The sequence below is a fragment of the Anthonomus grandis genome, chromosome 11 (genome assembly GCF_022605725.1).
Source record: "Anthonomus grandis grandis chromosome 11, icAntGran1.3, whole genome shotgun sequence".
Lineage (NCBI taxonomy): Eukaryota > Metazoa > Arthropoda > Insecta > Coleoptera > Curculionidae > Anthonomus > Anthonomus grandis.
This window is the reverse complement of record NC_065556.1, coordinates 28,689,898-28,715,208: the sequence shown is the minus strand read 5'-3', so window position 1 is coordinate 28,715,208 and position 25,311 is coordinate 28,689,898. Positions and strand designations below refer to the sequence as shown.

At 33.2% G+C, this 25,311-nt stretch overlaps 1 protein-coding gene and 1 long non-coding RNA gene across 2 annotated transcripts; one reads left to right on the top strand and one right to left on the bottom strand.

Annotated features, from left to right (window-relative positions):
- Positions 1-679: 679 nt before the first annotated feature.
- Positions 680-2,977, bottom strand: LOC126742331 (uncharacterized). Its single transcript, XR_007662537.1, has 3 exons — positions 2,861-2,977; positions 1,139-1,321; positions 680-1,012 (listed from the first exon to the last, which is right to left on the bottom strand). It is a non-coding gene; the product is annotated as an uncharacterized LOC126742331 (long non-coding RNA).
- Positions 2,861-14,520, top strand: LOC126742330 (peroxisomal acyl-coenzyme A oxidase 3-like). The gene is made up of 13 exons (XM_050448973.1): positions 2,861-3,198; positions 5,772-5,921; positions 6,001-6,162; positions 6,218-6,373; positions 6,500-6,647; positions 6,706-6,877; positions 6,928-7,222; positions 7,275-7,397; positions 7,452-7,594; positions 13,260-13,471; positions 13,532-13,812; positions 13,868-14,023; positions 14,088-14,520. Exons 2-13 carry the CDS (start codon positions 5,778-5,780, stop codon positions 14,208-14,210), a joined length of 2,115 nt encoding a protein of 704 aa, XP_050304930.1. The 5' UTR covers positions 2,861-3,198; positions 5,772-5,777; the 3' UTR covers positions 14,211-14,520.
- The last annotated feature ends 10,791 nt before the right edge of the window (positions 14,521-25,311 follow it).

Here is a 25,311-nt window from a genome sequence, read left to right as displayed (position 1 = left end):
AAGGTAGTGTACGTATTAAAGAAGTTGTTGATGCTTGTTAAAGGTTTTTGGACGGACTTTTAATCATAATGGCTTAAAACGTACATGCGCACCAAATATGCATTTTGTCATATTTGTTTTTTTTTACCATTGTGTATAAAACTTGTATTTAAAATAAAAAGCATAATTTATTTGAGTGTCACACCAAAGGCTCCAACTATAGGACTATTATATGACCTAACTTATGACTCACCGTTGAAAACAGGGAAACTCCGGCCAGTAAGAGCCTTTTTATGCTGCAAAACTCGAAGTATTGATTTTTTCACTATTTTCACCACTACACAGACACATAATTGCTTTGTCATAAATATAATAGATCGCTAAATTGCACCAATAAGCGCACGAAATACTGCGAATTCCACGTCTCGTCAATCACTATAGCGTTCGATAATAACGACCGCGTAAAACGAACTAACTCCAACTTACAATTTATATTATAACAGAAATTTCATAAATTCCTGAATACTTTTACGACAAGCGTCAGGGCGATCATTTTATTTTATTAAAACGACGAGATTAACAGTAATTTATTTACAAATATATTATTAGAGTACAAAGGGCATTAATGGACCTTAATTTATCAAAAAACACAAAAATTTATCATAGTATACTGGAGGATTAATTAATAATGTATGACAATTTAAAGAAATGAAATATAAACAAATCTTTGATGACTACTCGATATCTGTTTGGCATGGTCCTAATTAAATGTCATTAATTAATCTTGCATACAGCTTAGCAACTTTTCACTTGTCTGAAACTCTATTTATTTAAAACACACCTTCTTTTCAACATATCGCGAGCGTGCTCGATAGGATTTAAGTCGGGAGATTACGCAGGCCAAGGTTGTACTTGAATATCAAGCTATACTCCAAAAAGTTTCTAGAGGACAGTAGAGGTTCTTGCAACATACGGTCGTGAGGAGTAATGGGTTCCAGAATTAGATCTCGGTATTTGTTTGCTGTTAAAAACCCTAAAAAAAAAACAGATGAGTTGGAAACCCTTGCGAAAATTTACACTTCCCAACTCTTTTGGCATTAATATAATTAGAGATAGTTTTCATGTAACTTATACTTATTTTTTCAGTAGTAGCACTAACCGATAGCTTCTGTTAGACCAGTTTGTCCTTCTCTCAAATCACCAGTCTCTTTAAATCTCCGCCGCAATCTTCCTAAAGTGAGCGTGCTCTTGATAGAATTTATGGCTGCTTCTGCGACATTGCGAATGTTCATTCTATTAGCATGTAACTGTTTTTCACGATCAAGATATTGACTATGTTGCACTGTAATGAGTACAATTTTCAGTTTACCAAATAAGCCATGAATAATTTAAACTATTTATTTAATTTCAACAGGAATAACTTAATACCATATAGTGTGTTCAAAAGACTGTCCAACAAATAATAGACAGTTTATCTTGGAAATAAATTTGTTACTATATAAAACGGCTTTTTCCCTAATTGTCCCCTCGACCATTATGGTGTTTATATAAAGCCAAAATCACACGAGTGGTTTACTTGACAAGTACACTAATGATTGCGTATTGTTGGGAAGTATCCAGCACAATACGCAAATACAAATGCCATTGTTTCGATCATCTAACAAGTTTATTAATATACAATAGATTTTTGGTTTTTATCTCAATGTTCCTTAATAACTTTATAATATAGAGCATTGAAAATATTCATTCAACATATTATTCTTAATGGTTTTAATTATCGGAACTGATATAACTTACAATAGATAAGAATGTCGATGATATATGAGTCTCTACTACTAATTTAAAAATATAAATTGAATTGAAAATTTTGTTTAAATTTGTTAAGAGTGTAAAATTAATTAATGAAACACCCAATTTAATTGAGCTAATAAATGTCATTTGTTAGTTCAAGAACCAAAATCAGTATGAAAAAAACAATCAGTACTGGGTTTATTAAAGAACTTATTCACTAGATAGTTTGTTTAGACAAAAACAACTTAATAGAAATAATCACATCTTAAACCACCTGCTTCCTGCAAAAAAAATCGAGTAACGTAAATATAGTGAATTCATTAAAAAATGGAATCCTATATAGCGACGCCGCTACTGAAGGTAGAAGAAAAAGGGACACGCGTGACCTACATTTAGGGTTTTTACTTCAGGCAAACAGTTTCAACCCCAACCTGATTACATTTTTTATTTCAATTTAATTAAAAAAATGCAGTGAAAATGTACAACAGCTTTAATTCCGCGCCTTCCAAATAGTTATTGATCAATAATAAATAGTGGTAAGAATGATAGTAAGTTTTAACTTTTAAGGTTATGTTTGTATATATTATAATCATATGTTTAAGGCTCATAGCATATTTGTTTAGGCATTATTTTATATCAGTGTATATATTTATTTATTGAGAACATAATAATATGTATCCACTTAATTGGTTATGGTCTAGGGGCCTTAAATTTATTTTACCAAAACCTTTTAAATTCTATATAGTTTGGCTACAATGAGATAAATAAAGATTAATTAAAAATTAATACGCCGACTGTTATCGCTACATAAGTATTGCACACATGAATGAGTATAGGTATAAAGCAGTGCCAGGTTAGTTGCACATTTTGATACAACGGGATGTTGATGGTTAATCTGAGGTCCCATTTGCATGTGATTTTTAACCACTTTTTAGAGTGTAATTAAAGAACACCCTTAGATATATCAACTATTTTATCATAAATGAATTAAAGTTATATGAACTATTTCCTCTTATCTACGCCTATGGCTTACGCTCTATAGGAGTTCCCATAATAAATATATACAATCATGCATAGACCACATCCTAACCTCAGTCAGCAGCAGACTCGCGTGGTTTTTAAAATCGGCGAAGGCAGCTCCTATTAGTGGTTCCGTTTTCGTTTTATTTGTTGGTACAGTTAGATAACGCCGGCCGGTGGTACCCGAAGATTTTTAACGTCATGTGCCACAATAAGAATTGTAGGACAATTGCACGGTACCACATCATTTTCGTTGGTCGACTATTATAGTTTACACGGTGATTTAATATTCAGTATTAGTGTTTATTATTTCCGGTGCGTCCACTAAAAGGTATAGAGAACCATTTTAACGTGGTACCACCAGGAAGCGAGATTTGGGTTTTAACAGTCAGTCGATCACGCGAACGGGTAAGTTATGTCATATATATTTAGGATCACGCCAGTTTATTTTTAAATTGAGCGGTAAAATTTAATTTTTAGCAGTAGAGTATTTTATGATTATGGCGTCATAGATAACGAATAACTAATACCGTGATTAAATTATGTATTTGCATTATGTGCCACGACAAGCGTTTTTTATTAAATTAATTTAATTATAAAAATTTTAATTTTACTTGCATTGGTTTTTGACCTTGATTAAGAGTTTCAGATGGAATTAAAAAATTAGTACCATTTGAATAATCCTCGTAACAAATAAAATAAAGCCACGCCCCTCATTTAGCAAAGATAAATCAGCTGACTATTAAGGGTGTAGTAAATGAAGGATCACGTGACCATTGTGTTAACATAGGCTCCGCCCACAATTTATAGGGAATGTGACATACCAGGGACGTCCGAAAAATTGGTATCAGATATCCTATCATAGCATATATTGTCACACATGGGTACTATACATACACATCTGCTATATAATAAAAACCTGGAAACTTTCAAAAATTTAATAATTAATTTATTAAATTAAAAAGATGCTTTAAAGAATTTCTCATTTGAATAAAATGAGTTCTTTATAAGGAAGTGTTTTATAATTGACTTAATTTGATAAAAAATTAAAATATTTTATTGCTCAGAAGCCTGGACTATTCTGACACCTTTTTACTCGCCAGCAGATCATCCCTCAGGTTTGATGCTCATGCAATTCACCATGATAAACAAATTTAGTTATTCTGTAGTCTGGACATACAGCAGGCACTCCAGAATATAGAAGAATGGAATTCTAAGGGTTTCCAAGCCTCAAAATTTGCAGCTCCTATCCAAAACCAAGGGTTTCCTCAATTTTGGAGGCCACCTATTTGATCCATAATTACAGCAAGAGAGAGAATTTGATCATTATTATCTGCTGTGCCTCAAGGGAACCCAACAGAGAAGCCTCCAGTGTGCTTCCAATAACTGAGATTGTAGTGTCATCAGCAAAAAGTGTGAAATTTACGTCAGGTTCACAAGTGGCAAATCGTTAATATAAACCAAAAATAATGTTGGGCCCGGAATTGAAACATAATTTTGCTGACTCTCTCAGACTCAGTTGAAATTAGTTAAAAAAAAATAAAAATTTCCTCAATTACCTGGGACAGTGTGATAAGTTTATTTACTCTTCCAGGCAGTTGAAGTTAATTAAAAACTGACAACAATACCCTCAATTGACTGACAAATTGGAAAATTGTCTTATAGGCAACATACAAAGAAGCTAAAATGCCCTCGACTAACAGATACATTATAATAATTTTATTCACTCTTCTAGGCTCAGTTGAAATTAGTTAAAAAGAAATAAAAATTTCCCAATTACCTGGAACAGTGTGATAAGGTTATTTAGTCTTCCAGGCAGTTGAAGTTAATTAAAAACTGACAACAATACCCTCGATTGACTGACAAATTGGAAAATTGTCTTATAGGCAACATACAAAGAAGCAAAAATGCCCTCGACTAACAGATACATTATAATAATTTTATTCACTCTTCCAGGCTCAGTTCAAATTAGTTAAAAAAAATAAAAATTTCCTCAATTACCTGGGACAGTGTGATAAGTTTATTTACTCTTCCAGGCAGTTGAAGTTAATTAAAAACTGACAACAATACCCTCAGTTGACTGGAAAATTGAAAAATTGTCTTATAGGCAACATACAAAGAAGCAAAAATGCCCTCGACTAACAGATACATTATATTAATTTTATTCACTCTTCCAGGCTCAGTTGAAATTAGTTAAAAAGAAATAAAAATTTCCTCAATTACCTGGGACAGTGTGATAAGTTTATTTACTCTTCCAGGCAGTTGAAGTTAATTAAAAACTGACAACAATACCCTCAATTGACTGGAAAATTGGAAAATTGTCTTATAGGCAACATACAAAGAAGCAAAAATGCCCTCGACTAACAGATACATTATAATAATTTTATTCACTCTTCTAGGCTCAGTTGAAATTAGTTAAAAAAAATAAAAATTTCCTCAATTACCTGGAACAGTGTGATAAGGTTATTTAGTCTTCCAGGCAGTTGAAGTTAATTAAAAAGTGACAACAATACCCTCAACTGACTGGAAAATTGTCATAATTTTTCCCACTCTTACCTATAGGCAGTTAAAATTTATATACAAAAGAGCAAAAATGTCCTCAACTGCTTGAAAAATTATCATAATTTTACATACTGGGATTTATCAATCTTTATCTCCTGCTTTGTCGACATTACACCTCTGTACTGGACTCTGCTATCTGCAAATATAATTCTAAAAATATAATACTATTGTTACTAAAGATATAAACTTAGCTTGCTCATTAAAAGTATTTTTATACTACACTATGTGGGGTTTTTGTTTTTCCTAAACCCAAATTGATTTTCATGAAGCAATAGTGCACCATCTGATCTGACAGACATTTCTCCAAAACGCTGGAAACAATAGGCAGAAGAGAAATTGACCTGATATGAAATAATTCGAAAAGAACATCTTTGAGTTCTTAAGAGTATTCTGATTATTTCATGACCAATTTTTTCCAGAAAAACATGTCTACCATAAACGAAAACGACAGGCTGGATTTCGTGGAAGAGTTACCACCAGGACCGCTAGACAATTACCGGAAGCAGGCGTCATTCCATTGGAAGAAAATGAAAGAGTTCTTTGAAGATCCGGACCTACTTAAAATAAAGGTATAAGAGTGCAATAATAATTTGTTAACAATCTACAACTCTTCATAAATTTGCTTCACCTCAAGTTAATACATTTTAGATGCATGTGTGGAATACCCTGGAACGAGACCCGGCATTCCAAAGGTCAAAAAAAGTGCCAGATACCGAAGAGATGAAACGTATAACCGCCATTCGACTGTACAAGTATTGCCAATACAGCTTTTTACATCCAGACACCGCTAAATTGCCATACAAAAGAAAGGTATTTAAGGTCTCTATTTAACAAAATATAATTAAAGCATGACATTTTTTTTTAGACCAGATGTATGATGACCGTGAACGAGGCATTGGCCGTGGCCTTTCCGGATGTTTCAGTAAAGCACGCTGTTGGAGTGAGTCTTTTTAAAAACACACTGACAACGTTAGGAACAGAGAGGCATCAGCAGTTTATAGATGCAGCATGGAACAATAAAGTAAAAAAAATAGAGAGTCATTTTCTATGTGTATCATATTCCGATAAAACCATATAAGCAAAATATGTTTTGCTGATAAGGTTTGATGACTAACATTTTTAATGGGTGATTCATTTATTTTTTAAGGTATTAGCATGTTTGGCTTTAACAGAAATTTCCCACGGGAGTAATACGAAGCAGATGAGAACAACTGCCACTTACGATCCGACTACTCGGGAGTTTATCATTAATACTCCCGATTTTGAATCTGCTAAATGTTGGGTCGGAAATTTAGGTAGCATTTCAGTCCTGGTATAGTTAGAGCCAATTTGATTATATGATTTTTTTTTTAGGTAAAACGTGTACTTTAGCTTTATTGTTCGCACAACTTTACACCAAAGGCCAATGCCATGGACTGCACGCTTTTGTCGTTCCAATAAGAGATCCCAAAACCCTTATTCCTTACTCAGGTTTAGTTATAGGCGATATGGGGGAAAAAATTGGGTTACATGGAATCGATAATGGGTAATCAACTGTCCCTATAATGTCTGTGTAATAAACATATTGTTTTTCAGGTTTATAATGTTTAAAGACTACCGAATACCTAGAGAGAATCTCTTAAACAGAACCGCTGACGTGGGCCCCGAAGGGGATTACGAGAGCAGCTTTTCAGATCCAGGGAAAATATTGGGGGCAGCCCTGGAAAACTTATCCACCGGTAGGGTGGGCATCATGCAAGAAAGTTCCAATAATATCATCTGCGCCGTGACGATAGCTTTAAGGTATGCCGCGCTCAGGAAGCAATTTGGCCCGAACGGAGATGGAGGCAACACCAAGAACGAGTGGACCCTAATAGAGTATCAGTTGCATGTAAGTGAAGTACTAATTTAGAGAAATTGGGTTAAGGAAGTTCGCTTTTTAGAGGTGGCGGTTGTTTCCGTATATGGCGGCGGCGGCGGTACTCAGAACGTTCGTTCTTAGTTTTACCGAGTCGTATCTGTCGGCGGTTGAATTATCTACGACTTCCAAGGAGATACAAGATTTGGTAAGTGTTTGCATGTTGTAATTGTCATTTTTTACAAATATTTCTGTCCATTAGAATGACATGGTATCGGAGGTGCACGCAATAGTATCGAGTGCCAAGCCAATAGTCACGTGGACATGTCGGGATACCGTGCAAGAATGTCGAGAGGCTTGTGGAGGGCATGGATTTTTAAAATCTGCCCGTCTAGGAGATTTAAGGTATTGAATATAATATAGTGATGTTGCAAATTCTGCCATTGTACACAATTATTTTTTATGTATTAATTGTGTGTAAATTAAGTTTGTTGTATGCACGGTGTGCCCTTAATGCTACATTACTTATTAAGTAATGAATAAGAAATAGGAAAGCTATTACGAATTATAGGCCAGTATATAGACTTAGCATCATTTCTAATTTATTTGAAAAGATTGTTCCTTAGAGGAAAATCTACTGGTTTGCTAACATAATATGTTGATTATTCATCGGAGGTTTTGGATTGTTCCGCTGAGATCGACGCAATGTATATCGACTTCTATAAGGCCTTCTACACGGTCAGTCATATTATTTTAATGTAGAAATTGGAAGCTACTGGTATTGGCGATAGAATTTTGAGGTGAATTCAGAGTTATCTTAAAAATTGCACTCGATTAGTAAAGGTATACAATTTCAAATCTAAAGAAATCAATGTGCCTTCAACAGTCTTATTTGAATCCCTTTTTATTTAATGTCCGCTTTATTAACGACATTTCTGAGTGTTTCCTTTACTTATGATTGCTTTGTTTTGCCGATGATTTACTTTATATGTCTGTGTCAACCCTTCATAACTGACTGATTGACACTCTGCAAGCTAATTTGAAAATGTGAGCTGATGTGATCGCATGAAATTGAATACATCCAAGTGCAATTTTCTCTGTTTCTCAAAGAAGAAAAACAATTTGATTTTCGAGCATAAAATCAACAACTCCTCATTGAGTAGAGTGCCCTCTATGGTGGACTTAGAAATTACAATTGATCGATCTTTTTTAGAACACATTGATAAAATGATATGTCCAAGACCCTAAGGATGTTAGAATTTGTGAAACGTTGTACTGTTGATTTTAATGATCCTTTATCTGTAAGACAAACATATCGTTGTTTAATTAAACCTGTTTATTGAGTACTGTTCCTTTGTCCACTGTAAAAGCTAGAACGAAAGAAGCTGATCTAAAAATATCTTTTGAAATTATTAACTCTCTGGTCGATAACTCTCTATTGGTGGCTTCCATAAGACTGACTGTTCCATCAAAACAAACTTGTAGGCGCAATAATCTGGGCCTAAACGTATTCATTTTAAATTCTCTAAATTAGCGAATTTTCTTCCTATAGATACTGACCTCTTCAGGATGCCTTACAAGCAGTGGCGGCTCGTGGGGTTAAATTTCTGGTAGGCCATAGCAGGAGTGCCCACTCAAGAAGAGTCATATAATAGGCCGGTGTTGTCAAGTAATTATACATTTAAAACATTTTTTTTCTATCAAATTAAAAAAAAATGGGAGAACTGGAGAACTAAAAAGGAGGACACTATGAAAAGAAACGACAGTAATTAAGCTTAATATGTACATTTATTGTTACCTACGTACATAAAAGTAACAAGTAACTACTAAAAATGGTACAGAAAGAAGGAGTCATTTAAAAGTATTTTGAACACAAACAAATTATCAGTTTTGAGTTTTATTACCTATAAAGCAAGTTAATTCTTCTATCTTTGTTTCGTGCAAATTTGTCAATTACCCTATCGTAAAATGTGTCGCCAGTTTCCACTAATTGAGCAAGGATATCCTTTTGAATTGATAAAATAGATAAGGATGAAAGCCGATTTTGAGCCACTGTGTTCCGCAAAGATGTTTTTATTCGCTTTAACGTAGAAAGTCCTTTCAACTGAAGCACTGGTTGCAGGTATTGTAGCTAGTAAACAGAACAACTTGTAACTTTCAAGAAGAATTTCATTTGTGTCGTTATCATGCATACTTTTAATTAGACCCAACAAACTTTTATCGTAAAATTGTTCACGGTGTATTGGTGAGAAAATGGTTTCTAGTTCTGTTTTCAATAATGATTTATCAAAAAGTGCTCCATAAGTATTTATTAACGAGTCTAATGGTTTTTGCGGCATTACTCCTCCATATTCTGAAAATTTTTTAGTATCGCACCCAACTGCAGAAATTGAAACTTGCTATAGTCCGAAAAACGTTGCTCTAATTGAGTTATATTATTGTCCAAATTTTCAAAAAATATTCGTCTAAATTTAGTTTTGGCTTTATCCAAAGTGCTTTAATTACCATCATTTTTAGGTAAACCACCAAGTTTATTACGATTTAAAGTAAATTCTGTATTTGTCTCGCTAACAGCAACGTTAATATGCTTAGAAAAGGTCAGCTCATTTCTCCAGCTTTTTAACACTTCAAGACATCTGGAAACGGAATTGTTACAAAATTGGATGTCATTATTTTTTTTCTGTAACACATTGTATAAGAGCTCTGTTTGTTGAAATATGTCGCTAAAAACGTTTAATAAAAATACGAATTCCAGATCATCCAGTTTTCTTTTAAACCCATCTGCCTGCCTGCGATTGATTTCGCATTTGATTCTGGACAATTCATTATCTCCTGAAATACTTCAATTAATTTTTTTCTCTCCTGTAATACGGCATTTAACACTTTAGCATTCGAGTTCCATCTCACTTCGCTATTTGTTGGAATTCGTTTTCCGACAAATATATTTAAGAAATGGAATCTTTTGGAGGAATGGTGAAAATAAGCCGGAATTCCTTGAAGAGTCGAAAAAAATATTTTTACTGCCGTAATATTGGAGCAACTTTGCTGTAAAACTAAATTAAGGCGATGCGCAAAACAATGGGTAAAAATAGCTAATGGTGCAGAGTCTTTTACTAATTTTTGTAGTCCGTTTAGTTGGCCCGACATAACACTAGCTCCATCATAGGTTTGAGCAATTAGTTTTGCTTTACAGTCAAATTTACCAATCACACTAAACAGTAAATCGCGTAACGCTGGAGCATTTCGATCTTCCCCTAAATCAAAGAATCCTAAGAAATATTCTTGAACTATGCCTTTTGCATACAATTGAACACTATGCCTTTTCAGTTATATCGGTTGTTTCATCAACAATACATGCAAAAAATGGGGAATTAATGATGGCATTTTGAATAAAAATGGAAATTTCGTCTTTAATCAGGTGATTAGTTCTGTTCATTTTGTATCGTTTTTGAGAAGCCTTTAAAATAAGTCTTTTTTTGCCAGTGATCTTTTAGTTCTGGATTTGAATTTAACATTAATTCCGAAATTGCTTTAAAATTTCCAGGATTTAGAGAATCATCTGACTCATCGTGGCCACGAAAAGCCAGTTCCTGTTTAGCTAAAGTACAAGTTAAAGCAATTCATTTTTTAATAATTTATCGGTTTATTTTAAGTTCAGCATTATACTTGACTTTTGAAATTTTCGACTGTTCGTCTAGCAAGTCCCGAACAGAAAACTCTCTTTTTTTGTACATCCTTAAAGGACAAAGAACTACTTAAATGCTCTTTACAAGTTGAATGTTTCTTAAGCGGTGCAGATATATTTTTTAAATTGGAGTATCCTTCACAATTCCACACACACTTTTTATTCGAAAGCAACAAACATGGCCAACAATACAGTTTCTTTGTAATAGAACTTCCACACAGCCATTTATACACATCATACCAAGAGATATTAAAAGCACGTACTTTTTTCCCATCTTTTTGGTCAATACACAGTTTTGGAATAGGCCTGTCACTCAAAATAATTTTACGTCTTTCAGCCTCAGGTCTTTTAGCCAATGGTAATTCCAACAACGAAACAATAATGTCCAATCCACTGCCAAGTGCCAACATAACATTATTGGTACTAGTACTGCAACTTGGTAAAACTTCAGGCTCAGATAAACTTATTTTTGTCTATTATATTATCTTACTATTCCAAAAAAAGTAATATTTAAGTCCTCAAACTTAGCCTTTAATTTTTAAATAAAAATTTAAAATAAAGGCCTAATAAAAGGCTTTGGCCTCTTACGCTTTTATCTTAATTACACAACCAACTAGTGTTAAATTAAAAAAAAAAAAAAAACGTAATAGGCAAAAGCCTTGTAAAAACATTGCAAATTTCTGGATTTTAATTATTAGGTTCTTCACCAACTTCACTTTACCAATTTCTACAACTTTTAAATTAAAAACACCACAACTTTTTAATTCACGAAAACATTTAACCACGAACCCTCAAATTACGAATTAGCAAATTAAGAACAAATTCAAGTACAAATCGATAAATTTTTCCGCTAAAAACAAACATTCAACCGCAAAAACAAACGCAGGCCACCTCGTGTCGGGCCTAAATGACTTCCGTAAGCGCGCATATAATATCCATCCTCCGACGCGTTGACCAGCGTGGCGCGATTTTTCTGTAGGGATATATTGTCAGAGAAAAACAAACCACCGAGAAGCGACAAAACCCGCATTTACCGTTGATTTTCTGGGGTCCAATTTTGGTGCCCTTGAGCGGGCTTAAATGACTGGCGCTACATATAAAGTAACGGAGAAAAATCGTTTTGGCAATTTAATAGTTCCGTACACGGAGAGAAATACGACAATTAATAGATTAAAAGTTTTATTAGGAATTTGAAATCAAAACTATTACATTATTTTACTGTTGGTATAGTTAAGTTATAGGTATACCTAAACTATACCGGGTGACACAGGAAATAGGGAACACGCAACAACTTTTTTATTTTTCAAGATAAACAAATGTATGAAAAAATAAACTGGGTGTCCCATTTAAAATAAGAAAGTTCGTGTCATTTCCGGTTCAACCGGAAGTGATCAAAAATAATACGTCAAAATATGCCTTTATAACCATTCTATTGACATACCAAATTTCATTTCTTTATCTTGAAAAATAAAAAAGTTATTGCGTGTTCCCTTTTTCCTGTGTCACCCGGTATAGTGCCAACTATAAAAATTACCATTTAGGATAAATAATGGAAAACAAAAAATCTTCTAAACAAACTTTTATTTTTTGAGGAAATAATATTGGCCCATTGTATAATGTAACACAAAAATACATTGGCAATAATTAAATTAAACCTAGGTACATTTATACATTCCGCAAAATTTTTAGTTTCCGAACATTTTTATCTTTATTTGTTTTTAAGACCCTATTATTATATTTAATGGTGTAAAATATTTTCAACCTTATAAATAATTTTAAGATAAAGGTTTTTGGAAAATGTGCACAAGGGTGTTCATAATTAACAGTTTTCCACACCCTGTCTTTAAATGACATCCACGAAAAGCACAGGTATAAGGCATATTATAAAAGTTTTTAATATGTAGGGATATATTGTGGATGGAGTCGGCCAGATTCGTTCTGGCCTATTAGTGGTTTTTTAAGTGCGTTTAAGCACGGGTTAAAATAATAAATAAATTGGTGTGTTAACATGATATTTAATTACAATAAAATATTTTTAAAATTTTATTTTTGTATTTTGTATGCTCAAAATTTTAGGGTAGGCCCGGCCTACCCTGCCTATTCCCACGAGCCGCCACTGCTTACAAGTCATTTGTTAGTTTGGTTACAAGTGTTCCTTGAATAATATTGATTAAGTTAATATTCAATTTTGCTAAATATAAAGTACTATCATTATACTGCTAAGCATGTGATAAAGATTCTTGATGTTTTGAATGCCTTGTAATATTATTAATGTAGATAGTTACTTTGTCTAATGTTTGCTCCAAATTTGTAATTTACTTTAAGTCCCGTGAATAAATAGATAAATAATTAGATTTTGTTGTAATGATTGTAAATCATCCTCAGGGCCACCATAGACCCTTGCGTGACGTACGAGGGTGATAACAACGTCATGCTCCAGCAGACGAGCAATTGGTTGCTACGCCAATGGCAGTCGGTACGCCAAACCGGTAACTTAACTACTCCACTGGGCAGCTGTCTGTTCCTGAAGAAGTATCGAGAAATTGAAAATTGTCGACTTAGTACTACCTGTCCGAAAGAGTTATTAGACTTAAGTTGTGAGTAACTTCTCGTAATTATTGTGGCGTAAAGTTACGCGTAACGTTTTTTTTTTGTAGTTATATCAGAAGCTTACGAATGGCTGATCGTGTACCTCCTGAAAGAAACCGAGCAAAAACAAGCGACTAAAGAAAAATTAACAAATAAATTTGTGGCCAGAGTGGAATCCCAAGTGTATGGTGCGGCAATATTGTCCAGAGTTTACATAGAATATTTGGCGTTACAAGCGTTCTGGACAAAAATGCAAATGGCTGATTCCAGTTTGAAAACTGTCCTGAGACACTTGGGTGCCTTGTACGGCTTATGGAGCTTAGATAAAAATTTAGTTTACTTCTATCAGGTCTGGATTATATTTTTGTGAATAGCACAATAATTTTCTTTTTGCGCTATTATAGGGTGGTTATACCAACGATCCAAAGTTCTCTTCCATGGTCAAAGATAACATTTTGCATCTATGTGACGTGCTGAAACCGGAATTCATGGGAATCGTTGATGGAATGGCCCCTCCAGATTATATTGTGAATTCCGTTCTTGGACGTTCAGATGGAAAAGTAAGTAAACTCATTTGTGATCCAAATAGGGGTAATGAGCTTTTTATTAAATCTGTTGTTTCAGTTGTATGAAAACATCCAGTCAGAAATTTTCCATCATCCAGGTTCCTTATCCCGGCCAGATTGGTGGCATGAGATTATCATTAAAGACGCTCCAGATTTCACAAAGCGTCGTAGCAAATTGTAAATGTTTATTTATTATACTTTGATGTGCTCGCTTTTATATGGTCATCCTTATTAATTTAACGAGTTACAAGTACAAAGGAGTCTAGTAAAGTATATTTTTTTTAAATATTGTTTACGTATTTTCGCTTTATTAATTATGCTGTATATATCAAAAGTATAAACCCTAATTTAAGCACAAATATTTATACAAATAGTATTTTTGTAACAAAGTATTATATTGAGATCTTACGGGTGTCTTAAATGCATTTGTTAAATTAATTAATAAAAAGTTATTTGAAAAAAAAAGTGTTTTATTAAAACGATAAGACTAACAGTGATTTATTTTAGATTATAAGGGCATTTATGGATCTACAATTGGTCCTAAAGAGGAAAAGAGAGACCCTTTTACCCTTAATTAAGACGAGTCACATTAAAATTGTATAGCGGAAAAAGGTATTAGAACACATCTGAATTCATTTTGGAAACTGTGCTGAATATTAATTTATAATTCAAAAAACACACAAATTCGTCGTAGTATGCAGGTTAATTAATTGATAATGTATATTTTAAAGAAATAAAATATGGATATAGATCAAAATAGAGATAAACATACAAATGTCAATATCATTAAGTATACAAGATACATTTCTGTGTTATTATAAATAGGTAGCGTAGAATGGGGCTTTGTTGGAAATCAGGGGTAATTTGAGAATTCATCCGAAAAATGTTAAAAGCGGCAACAACGCCCACAGAGTTAATAACAATACGCAAACGCCGCGCAAGGCCATTAGTACACATGCAACCGCGTACTCGAGCGCAGATCGACGAAAGGTAGCTGTTTTATTTTGGCGCGTAAAAATATTAGGAAAAACACGTGTTTTTTGGTTAACTTTACTCTGTAAATCTAAACCGATTAATTGTATGATATTGGCACTTAATCCAAATAAAAGTATGGGGTTTTAGGAAGGTGTATTGGTAACATAAACATTTTAGGACTCTTTTGTTTTTTTTTATTCAGTATTTTCTGGAGTGGGGTAATTTGAGAAGTGACTGGGGGCTATTTGAGAAGGCATGGGGGCTATTTGAAAATTGTTAGAAATTGCTTTCAAATGAAATTGGCTTTTTTAGAATGGTATGAGATAATGGTGCGCACTTATAAAAAAACATTTAGCCATGTCAGAAATGGCAAAAATTACGTGCCATATAGGCATTACTCAGAGAAAGCCTTAGCCAGAGCAATAGTAGAAGAAGTAAAGGGCGGTTAACTTTGGCTAAGGCCTCCGAGCATTTCAAAGTGCCCATCGCCACCATAAGCAGACGTGCTAGGGGGACCAATATATTTGAAAAATCGGGAAGACCTTCAATATTTTCCAAGGAAGAAGAGGAACAATTTGTGAAATACCTAAATATTGCGGCAGCTTGGGGATTTCCCTTTGACATATTGGATCTAACACTTTTTGCGAAGAATTACCTGGATAAAAAAGGTGTGCAGGAGGTTCGTTTGAAGGATAACTTTCCTGGTAGAGATTGGGCATTAGCTTTTCTTAAACGACACGAAAAGCTCATATCAAACCGTCTATCATCCAATATTTCAACTAAAAGAGCTTCACTTTCACCAGAAGTTATCGATAATTTTGTTGATAATTTATTTATTTATTTATTTATTTTACAATACAAGCCTTACAGGTAAATAAATACCCATCTACAAGGCAGGAAAGACCTTCAAATACATAAATATAACTTATGCTAACTAAGAAAAATGTATATATAACTTGTTACAAAAATCTTCTAAGCTAACTAAAACTAACTAAAAAATTACATAAAAAGTAATAAGAGGCATAGAAAATAAGTAACAAAAACGATCAAAACCTAATGTGCTGACTATAAACCTCAATTTTTATTAACGGAAATGGCTATATTATTTACAAAAAATAGCTTAATACAAACTCAGGTTACTTGTGGCTTAGTGTTCAAGTGAGCGACATAAGGCTTCCTTTGTAATATTGAAAATGTCAAAATGAGCATCATTATTGTAAATACTACACATGGTATAATTGGTGAAAATTTAAGTAGATTTGTTCTAGGAGTAGGGAGATGAATTGTGGTATGATGTCTATTATTGAGACGAGGCACAAAAAAATATAATTTTGACACTAATGGCGGACTGTCGATTAGATAATTAAGTAATTTATGCAATGTCATAAGAGCAGAAAAGGTTCGTCGAGTTTCTAGGGAACAAATATTAAAACGTTGGAGCAGATCATCATGTGGAAAACCCTGAGGTGGGTATACATTATCACACTTAAAACATAAGTATTTTAAAAAGCGCCTTTGCACTTGCTCTAGATTGTTAATGTGTACATTATAAGCCGGCGACCATATCACCGAAGCATATTCCAATCGCGATCGTACATATGCAAAATATAATGTTTTTATGGCATCTGGATTTCTGAAATCCTTAGTGCTTCTATAAATAAATCCATATGATTTTGACGCTTCTGAGACTACTGTGTCAATATGGTATGAGAAAGACAGTTTGGTATCAAAGTACACTCCCAAGTCTTTAAAAGAATTTGTCCGTATTAATGTAGTCGTATTTAAAGCGTAGTTAAATAATAACGGTTTTAATTTGTTGGTATATGTCATAACATTACATTTAGAAACATTCAACTTTAGACCATTTTCTATACACCAAGCATTTATCAAGTCAAGATTATACTGCAATCTATGACAATCTGCGAGATTTCTTATTTTATTATATAACTTGATATCGTCTGCATAAAGTAAAAAATCGCAATCCAATTTATCACCAATATCGTTAATAAAATAGTTAAACAGTAGCGGTCCAAGCACAGATCCCTGCGGGACACCAGAAACTACATCATAGGCGCTTGACCTTTCGCCGTATAACTCCACGTACTGACTTCTACCACATAGATATGAGCGAAACAATTGAAGAGAGACAGCTGAAAATCCAAAATTACTAAGCTTATCAACAATTAAACTATGATTCAATTGATCGAAAGCCTTGCTAAAATCCAGGTATATAACATCCATCTGTTCCCCATTATCAACTGTCTCAGCAATATTCTGAGTTATAAGCAAAAGGTTTGTGCTCGTAGACCTTCCTTTAAAAAATCCGTGCTGTTGGGGAATAATAATATTTTTGGTTAACGGAAAAACTCTATCGTGAATTAAAAATTCAAAAACTTTACAAAAATTGCAAATTATAGATATAGGTCTATAATTACATATATCGGACTTATTACCTTTTTTAAATACAGGACAAACCTTGGAAACTTTCCATAACGCGGGAATAGACCCCGATAAAAGAGAGTTGTTAAACAAAACAAGTAAAGGCTTTACAAGTATATGCCTACAGTCCTTAATAATAAATGCCCGAGATACTTTATTAGCGGTAAATCCTAGTTTAAAGATAAATTATGATGAAACAAACCTTACCGACAACCCAGGCACTAAGAAATATATTTATAAAAGAGGATCAAGGTACCCAGAAAGAGTGATAAATTCGACAAAAACAGCCATAAGCTTAATGTATGCTGGTACTGCTGATGGCCAGATATTACCAGTTTATGTAGTGTATAAAGGTGAGCATCTTTGGGACTCATGGACTGAGGGAGGCCCTAAAGGTGCCAGATATAATAGGTCTAAAAGCGGGTGGTTCGATTCCGCTTGTTTTCGAAATTGGTTTTTTACTGTGGTAGTTCCATTTTTTAAAAATAAACCTGGAAAAAAGGTGAGTAGGTATAACAGAGAGGTTTAAGTCATTTTACCCATTTTTAATTTTCATTTTAGGCTCTCATTGGGGACAACTTATCTTCTCACTTTTCCGAAGACGTCCTTAAAACGTGTGAGAAAATGGATATTGCATTTATTTGTTTGCCAAGCAATGCGACCCATGTCATGCAGCCATTAGACGTCGCATTTTATTCTCCACTTAAGAAATATTGGCGCGAAATTCTGACAACGTGGAAAAAAGGCCAAGGGCGGAAAATGACTACACTCTCAAAAGATGTATTCCCTAGATTGCTTGCACAGCTCCATAACAAGATTGAAGAGAATGGCAAAGCAAGGCAAAATTTAATCTCCGGATTGCCAAAACTGGATTGCACCCTCTAAATCCTGCGCAACCAAAGGAAAGATTACCTGCATCGTCCACCACAGGTACAGATTCTAATATTTTAGATCAAGCATTTCAAGCTCAGTTTTGGATGTCCTAAAAGAAATGCGTATGGGTAGTTGTGAGCAGCGTAAAGCACCGCGTTGCAAGAAGCTTACTGTAGAAGCAGGAAAAAGTGTTTCTACATCTGATTTGTACCCGTCTTCAGGTAGAAATGTTTCTGAAATAAGTTCATGCGAATCATCAGATGATGAAGAAGACCAGCTACAAAATATTGACGATGAAGACCTTCCCTGTTTTAATTTGAAAAAACCTGATAAAGAAATCCAACCAGAAGAACATGATGATGAAAATCAGCAAGAAATAAGTGACGATGATGACCATCCTCTTATAAACTTTAGTAATCTTAAGGTCAATGATTGGGCAGTTGTTCGATACACGGCAACAGTTTCAAGCCAATGTTATATAGGACAAATAAAATCCGTTACCCTGCTAAACGGGGAACGGGTTTTCAAAACATCGTTTTTAAAAAAATCCTCCAAAACGGAAAGATTTTTATCTCCTCCTAAGTTAGATGAAGACGAGGTAACAACCGAAATGATTATCATGATACTTAGCCCTCCTAAGATTGAAGGTTCAGGGACCAGGCAATTTTTTACCTTTTCGGATAATCTTTCAGAACTAAACATAAAATAAACATATAGTTACCACTGTTTGTAACCTTCAAGAAACCTTTGTTACCTTCAAACCAGAGTTATTTTTAAGTTGTTTTTTTTTTGTTTGATCATTTTTTAGAGTTATCTACTTTATGTTTTTTTGTTTACATATTTTAATTGTAATTTGCAATGTTGCAAGAAATATTTTTTGTTTTGTATATTTTTTTTATATGTTAACATGTTTTTTATTTTTTTAAAAATGTTTTTTTGTTTTCCAAATATCCCCTTCAGTGGATAAATGATGATTTATGCAATTTTAAGCCATATTCTCAAAAAGCCCCACCCTATGGGGCAATTTGAGAAGGCCCTAAAAAAATTTTTTTACGGCTCCCAGAAGAGGAAGCCGTTAGTCAAATATAAGAAATAGATACCTTTATCATAGGTCTTTCCAACACCATTACAAAATTGATCAAGCTTACTTTTGTCTTATAGATATCGCTCAAAAACCTCAAAAAAATTCTCAAATAGCCCCATTCTACGGTACGCACAGAGTTGAACGTCACTCCAAGTCCAAGTCCCTTTAACTGCTGTAAGGTACAATAATGAATTTCTGCAAGAATTTGTTGTTCCTTATGTTGATTTTATTGGAAATAATTCGATTCTGATGCACGATAACACCAGACCTTCCACTGCGAGAATTATTCAAGAATATACTTAACGAGAGAATAAACGATATAGTTCTTACAGTTTTGGAGTGGCCAGCGTTAAGTCCTGATGCGAACCCAATAATTAAACATGTTTAAAGATATCGTGTTCCTTTTCCTTTAACTTTTTTAAATTAATTAAAATACGCTCTTTTAGAGGTATGGGACCTTATTTCTCAAGACGATATTCATCACATGAAGAAGGCCAGCAATCGAATGCAACAAAATTATTGATGTCATTTAACTCTAAGTTAAGACAACAAAAATGCGCCCCGTTTTTCGTGCCGGTGAGTGTACAAGTTCATATAATAAATAAATCAGCTTTGATGCCCGCAGTCAAGCGATACGGTACAGCGTTGTCGCGTCTTAAACTCTTTTAATATGAAATTATTAAAAACGCACGGATAATACCGTGCAAAATAATTGAATTACTGACGAATGCGGTTCTATTGGCACCGTTGTCGACAGTTTCTGCTTTTAGTGAAAAATAATTCTCGGCGATTCCTTAAACAGGGGTCCGAGCCAATTTGAAATAACTGAAATATCTGAAATATGCCCGACGCTTTCGCCAGTTCGTAGAAATTATTTCAAATACGCATCGAGGTGCGGATTTATTATGTTGAAATATGCGCCTTCGCCAATCTATTAGAATTATTATTTCAAGTTGTCGCAGACAGGTTTAGGGTTTCTTAAATTCTTTTTCTGACTGATAATGAGTCGTCGTCACCTGCCTGGAATGTACAACATGTGATTGATTTTATTAAATTTTATTGTAGATAGTAACTTTGTCTTATTCGAGTGTTAAATGCGTATTTGGAAAGCGGTTTTGTTTGTTTTTTTTTGGGTGGAATTGTAGTAAGATGAACACGGTGTACTCACATCTTTGTGCCTTACTTTTAAGTAAGTTATTTTTAATTACGGTTAGTTTTTGGGCTCAAAGTAATAAAATATTTTATTATTTTTAAGTAGGTATTATATTTTATTATATATTATAATACAGTGTTAATAAAATATGCAGACAAAGTTTAAACATCAAATCCTTGGCCATAATTTGAAAAGCAGTACGTCCAGAATAATGAAGCGTATTAATAAAACAGTTGTTATAACCTAGGATCGATAGCTATACATAATAATATAAAATATCAATTTTCAACGCTATAAGTTTAAAAAGAAATTTTCGACCCCTTTAGGGTGGCGGAATTTTTGAGAATCTGTTGTTTTCATTAAAATGAAATTAAATTGCTTTGCAGTTTTTTTCCAAAAAGCAATCAATTTAAGCAAAAAAAAAAGATGTTAAATCTTAAAGGGTGGTTTTAACCCCTTTAAAAAAAAAACAAAAAAATGGAAATTAAGTAAAAAAATAAAATAAAGTTGACATGTTTGATTGTTTTTTAAAAAAGTACTTAGTTTTGAAGCTATGATACATAAGGGGTGGTTTTACCCACATAGCATGCGATATCCACTGTATATACCTATTAAGTCCAGAAGGTGCAAAAAATAAATATCGCGTATGTTTTATGTAAATACATTACACATTGAGATGAATTTTATTTTTATATGTTCAAGTACAAATATTAACGTCATCTTTATTAGCAGGCGACGGTAATGTTCACAAGATATATACATTTAAGCGACGTCACTTTGACGTCTTTATGTCGTCCCGATTGGTCAACAAAATAAAAATTTTAAAGTAAAATAAAAATGAAAAAGAACAGACAATGTCGAGAATTGAACCCGAGATCACATGCACTATATTTGCTGTACAACAAATACATACCAAAGTTTACTGAATAAAATACGTAAATACGTAAATAGTATTTTATTCAGTAAACTTTGTACATACTAAGGCGATTTAATTAAAAACTACATTGTTTATAAAAAAATGTGTTATTTACTTCTATTTTTAATGTTTTTAAACATTTTCTCAAGAGGTAATGTCTGCCCGAAATATATGCCGTTTTTCTACAAAAAAGTTTTATTTTATACAGCGTTTACAGCATGTCACCTTAATCTAATATTTATAGATTTAAAAAAAAATTATAGGAAACACGGCATATTTTATGGGCGCGCACTTCCTTTTATTCAGAGTTGTCAGTACTTTTGTACCGAATGTTTCCTGTTCCTTACTCCTTCTTTAAGGTTTCCTTGACCAAAAAATATCTGTTTTATTATGTTATACTTACAAATGAATAAATAAATATAAATTTGCAATATAAGTAAAACGTTTTTGCGTTTTTTCTTAATATTCAAGTTCTAAAAGATCTAAAATAAACATCGTCCTATGTAAATATTTGACGTCTTCCAGAAGCCTTTTTCAATTCCATTTAAGACGTCTTTTAGCCTTTTTGGATGTACGTTACTTTAAAGTAGTAAGGACGTCAAAATGACTCATCTTATAGACCAGAAAGTACGAAAAACGACGTATGCCAGCGTCATTTTGCTAGCTAGGAAATTATGCATATATATATCCGGAACATGTTTCATGGATATAGGTACCTATATACCTTAAGAATATTTATTATATATCCTGGAATCTCAAAAATTTTTTTGCATATTTTATAAAGATACATGTAACAGATACATAGAATATAATAGATGTTTATGAGACATCCATAGAATATAACCCTTGGATATAGTTTAAATATCTATATTTAGGATATACACTATACATACTAATTGTATATTCCATGTATTACCTAGTGTGTGACAAATGTATATTTATTTCATCTCTATAAAATAAACAGAGCATTACAAATAGACAGTGTATGTATATACCTCAGGATATTATGAATATACATAGCATTTATATATAATATATGTTTGCTATGTGGGTACTGTTTGGGCTGTACGTTGATTATCACACACGTCTTTTTATCTATATATAGATTTTAAGCTATTAATCAACCGTGAAATTATATAAAAAAGTATTTAAAGTATTGTCGAGGTAGGAAGGAGTTTTGAAGGAAGTATTAATTTAAAAGAGAGATTTAAAAGATAAGTATATTTTGTTTATATTTTTAATTTAACTTTATTTACCGAAACGTTGGTTCAAATTAGGTATTTTTTTTATTAAAAAAGTAGGTCTTCTCGTTGTTTTTAATATTCATAACAAAGTTAGGTAGGATGTTGAAAAGAAGTAACGAGCTCAGAAATTAAACCTTAGCTCCTAGTTATAAAAAAAAATCTATTTTCTAAAATTCTAATTCTAAAGTTCAATAAGTTTTAAATACAATTACATAATACCTCATGTAAATTGTATTTAAAACTTTTTGAACTTTAAAATTAAATTAAGCATACCGAAAGGTATCATTAAAGATTTAAGTTCAAATTTTTAAGTTAAAAATATGAACTTGAATGTATGAACCAAAAAATGGTGAATAATCGACTAATAAATGAGATAAAACTGTGGACTGTATAAAAAGAGAAATCTTGATATTATTCACCATTGAGCGGCGAAACAAAGGGGCCTTAACGACTTACCCGTGAGGATCTAGTTGCTGGATCTTTGTGCACTTTATAGTTCTCATGAATTTGAGACGCCTCTGTTTACACTAATTTTGAGTTAAGGTTTTTGCGGTACCCGAAAAGATGGTGGTACTTTCAACGAACAAAAACGAGAGAGATACTACCGCTTATTGCAATTCAAAAATCTTTGCGCATAGCGCATAGGCCATCTTTTTTTACTAACGCGCAAAGATACCGGGTGCAATGATATATTAAAGTTACTTTATTCATTCCTTGCAATAATCAATTTTAGATTAATTTTACTGATATCAATCCCAACAAAAATAATTCTCCATACTATAAAGTATTGACCATAACCGCCCACTAAAATGCAAAGTATTTTACTATGCAAAAAAAAAGAAAAAATTGATTCAAAAAAAAGAAAACTAATGACTATTAAAAATATTTTTAACACTAAGAGAACTACTGGTTTGGTAAGGGGCACAATTTTACCAATGGTCGCTTATATACTCCATTGGCTGTACGCACCGTAGCCACTCTATTTACACCATCTGCACCAGGATGAAGTGTAATAATACGCCCAATAAGCCATTTTAGAGGAGGAAAAGTTCATTTTTAATTACCACTAACATCCCCTTTTTAGCTTGAAAATTAGTTTCCTTATACCACTTTTGCCTTTGTTGCAAGGAATGTAGCTAGGTACTCGGTATGCCACCGATTCCAAAAGTCTTGGTGCATTCTTTGCAACAATTGCCATCTGTCGAGTCTAGAAACTTTTAAATTGGTGACATCTGGCTCCGGAATAGAAGATAATGCAGACAGCGTTAAGAAATGCCCGGGAGTCAATACGGTTAAATCATTTGGATCTGAACTAATAGAACACAGCGGACGGGAATTTAAAACCGATTCTATCTGAACTAAAATGTTATAGAATGCTTCATATGTTAATATTTGCTTTCTCCCAATTCTATAATAAAATGTCCCTTTACTGACTTGACTCCTGTTTCCCACAATCCTCCAAAATGAGGAGATGAAGGAGGGTTAAAAGTCCATTTAATGTGCTCCTGTTGAGCAGCTAATTCAGAATAGGATAATATGTGTTTGTGAGCACCAACAAAATTTGTACCACAATCACTAAATAAATGTGTGACTTGACCTCGTCTTGCCACAAAACGTTTTAAAGCTGCCAAAAAAGCATCACTGCTAAGATCAGAAACAGGTTCTAAATGAATAGCTTTAGTAGTAAAACATACGAAAATACAAAAATAAGCCTTTGGGACTTTGGCACCTCGGGTCCTGGAAATAGTTATAGGAAAACTACCTGCCATATCCACACCTACACATGAAAATGCCTGAACCTGGTTGATCCTATAATAAGGAAGATTACCCATAATTGCCTTTGGGTTTGCCCGAAAACAACGATAACATTTTGATAAATTTCGACGAATAGCATTTTTCGAAGAAATTATCCAAAATTGTTGAACTAACATACATTGCATAGTTTGCAACCCAGGGTGTAAGTATTTTATGTGAAACTTTTCAATTATTAAGTCAGTTAAACGACGCTTACTGGGTAACAAAATTGGATGTTTTTGTTCGAAAGTAGGCCCAGAATAGGTTAGGCGACCGCCCACTCTCAGAAATCCAGTTGCATCAATAAAAACTGCAAGTTTTCTAAAAGGTTTTGAAACTAAACGTGACCTTTTAAGGTTTTCTATTTCCTCGTTAAAACAAAAATTTTGCACATAGCTAATAAGAATCATAAATGCATTCTCAAATTCAGTAATGGAAATTTTGAAATCTGTGCAACTTAAATTTTTATCTCGATTTTTATTTTTTATACAAATCTAAGACAATAAGCTAATACTCGAATTATTTTATCAAGTTTTGAAAGTCCAGTTAATAAATTATGAATATTATCTAATTCTTTTGCTATTAACAATGAAATGTTTCTTTCTTCTGACAAAATTATTTCATTTTCAGTAGCTTTAAGATTATTTAATTGATGAGGAGGCCAATGCTGAGGTGATTCTTTTAACCAAGATGGTCTATCGCTATTCAAATTTGCTAGGTAACATTCCCCTACTAGCACAATCAGCTGGATTATCTACACTAGAAATATAATGTCAACAGGAAGGATTAATTATGTCTTGAATT

Excerpts from the sequence above, each read along its gene's own strand:
- LOC126742330 (XM_050448973.1), top strand. The coding sequence starts at position 5,778 with ATGTCTACCATAAACGAAAACGACAGGCTGGATTTCGTGGAAGAGTTA. Across the intron at positions 7,223-7,274 it reads TAATAGAGTATCAGTTGCAT|AGGTGGCGGTTGTTTCCGTA; the intron begins GTAAGTGAAGTA and ends TTCGCTTTTTAG. Across the intron at positions 13,813-13,867 it reads ATTTAGTTTACTTCTATCAG|GGTGGTTATACCAACGATCC; the intron begins GTCTGGATTATA and ends GCGCTATTATAG.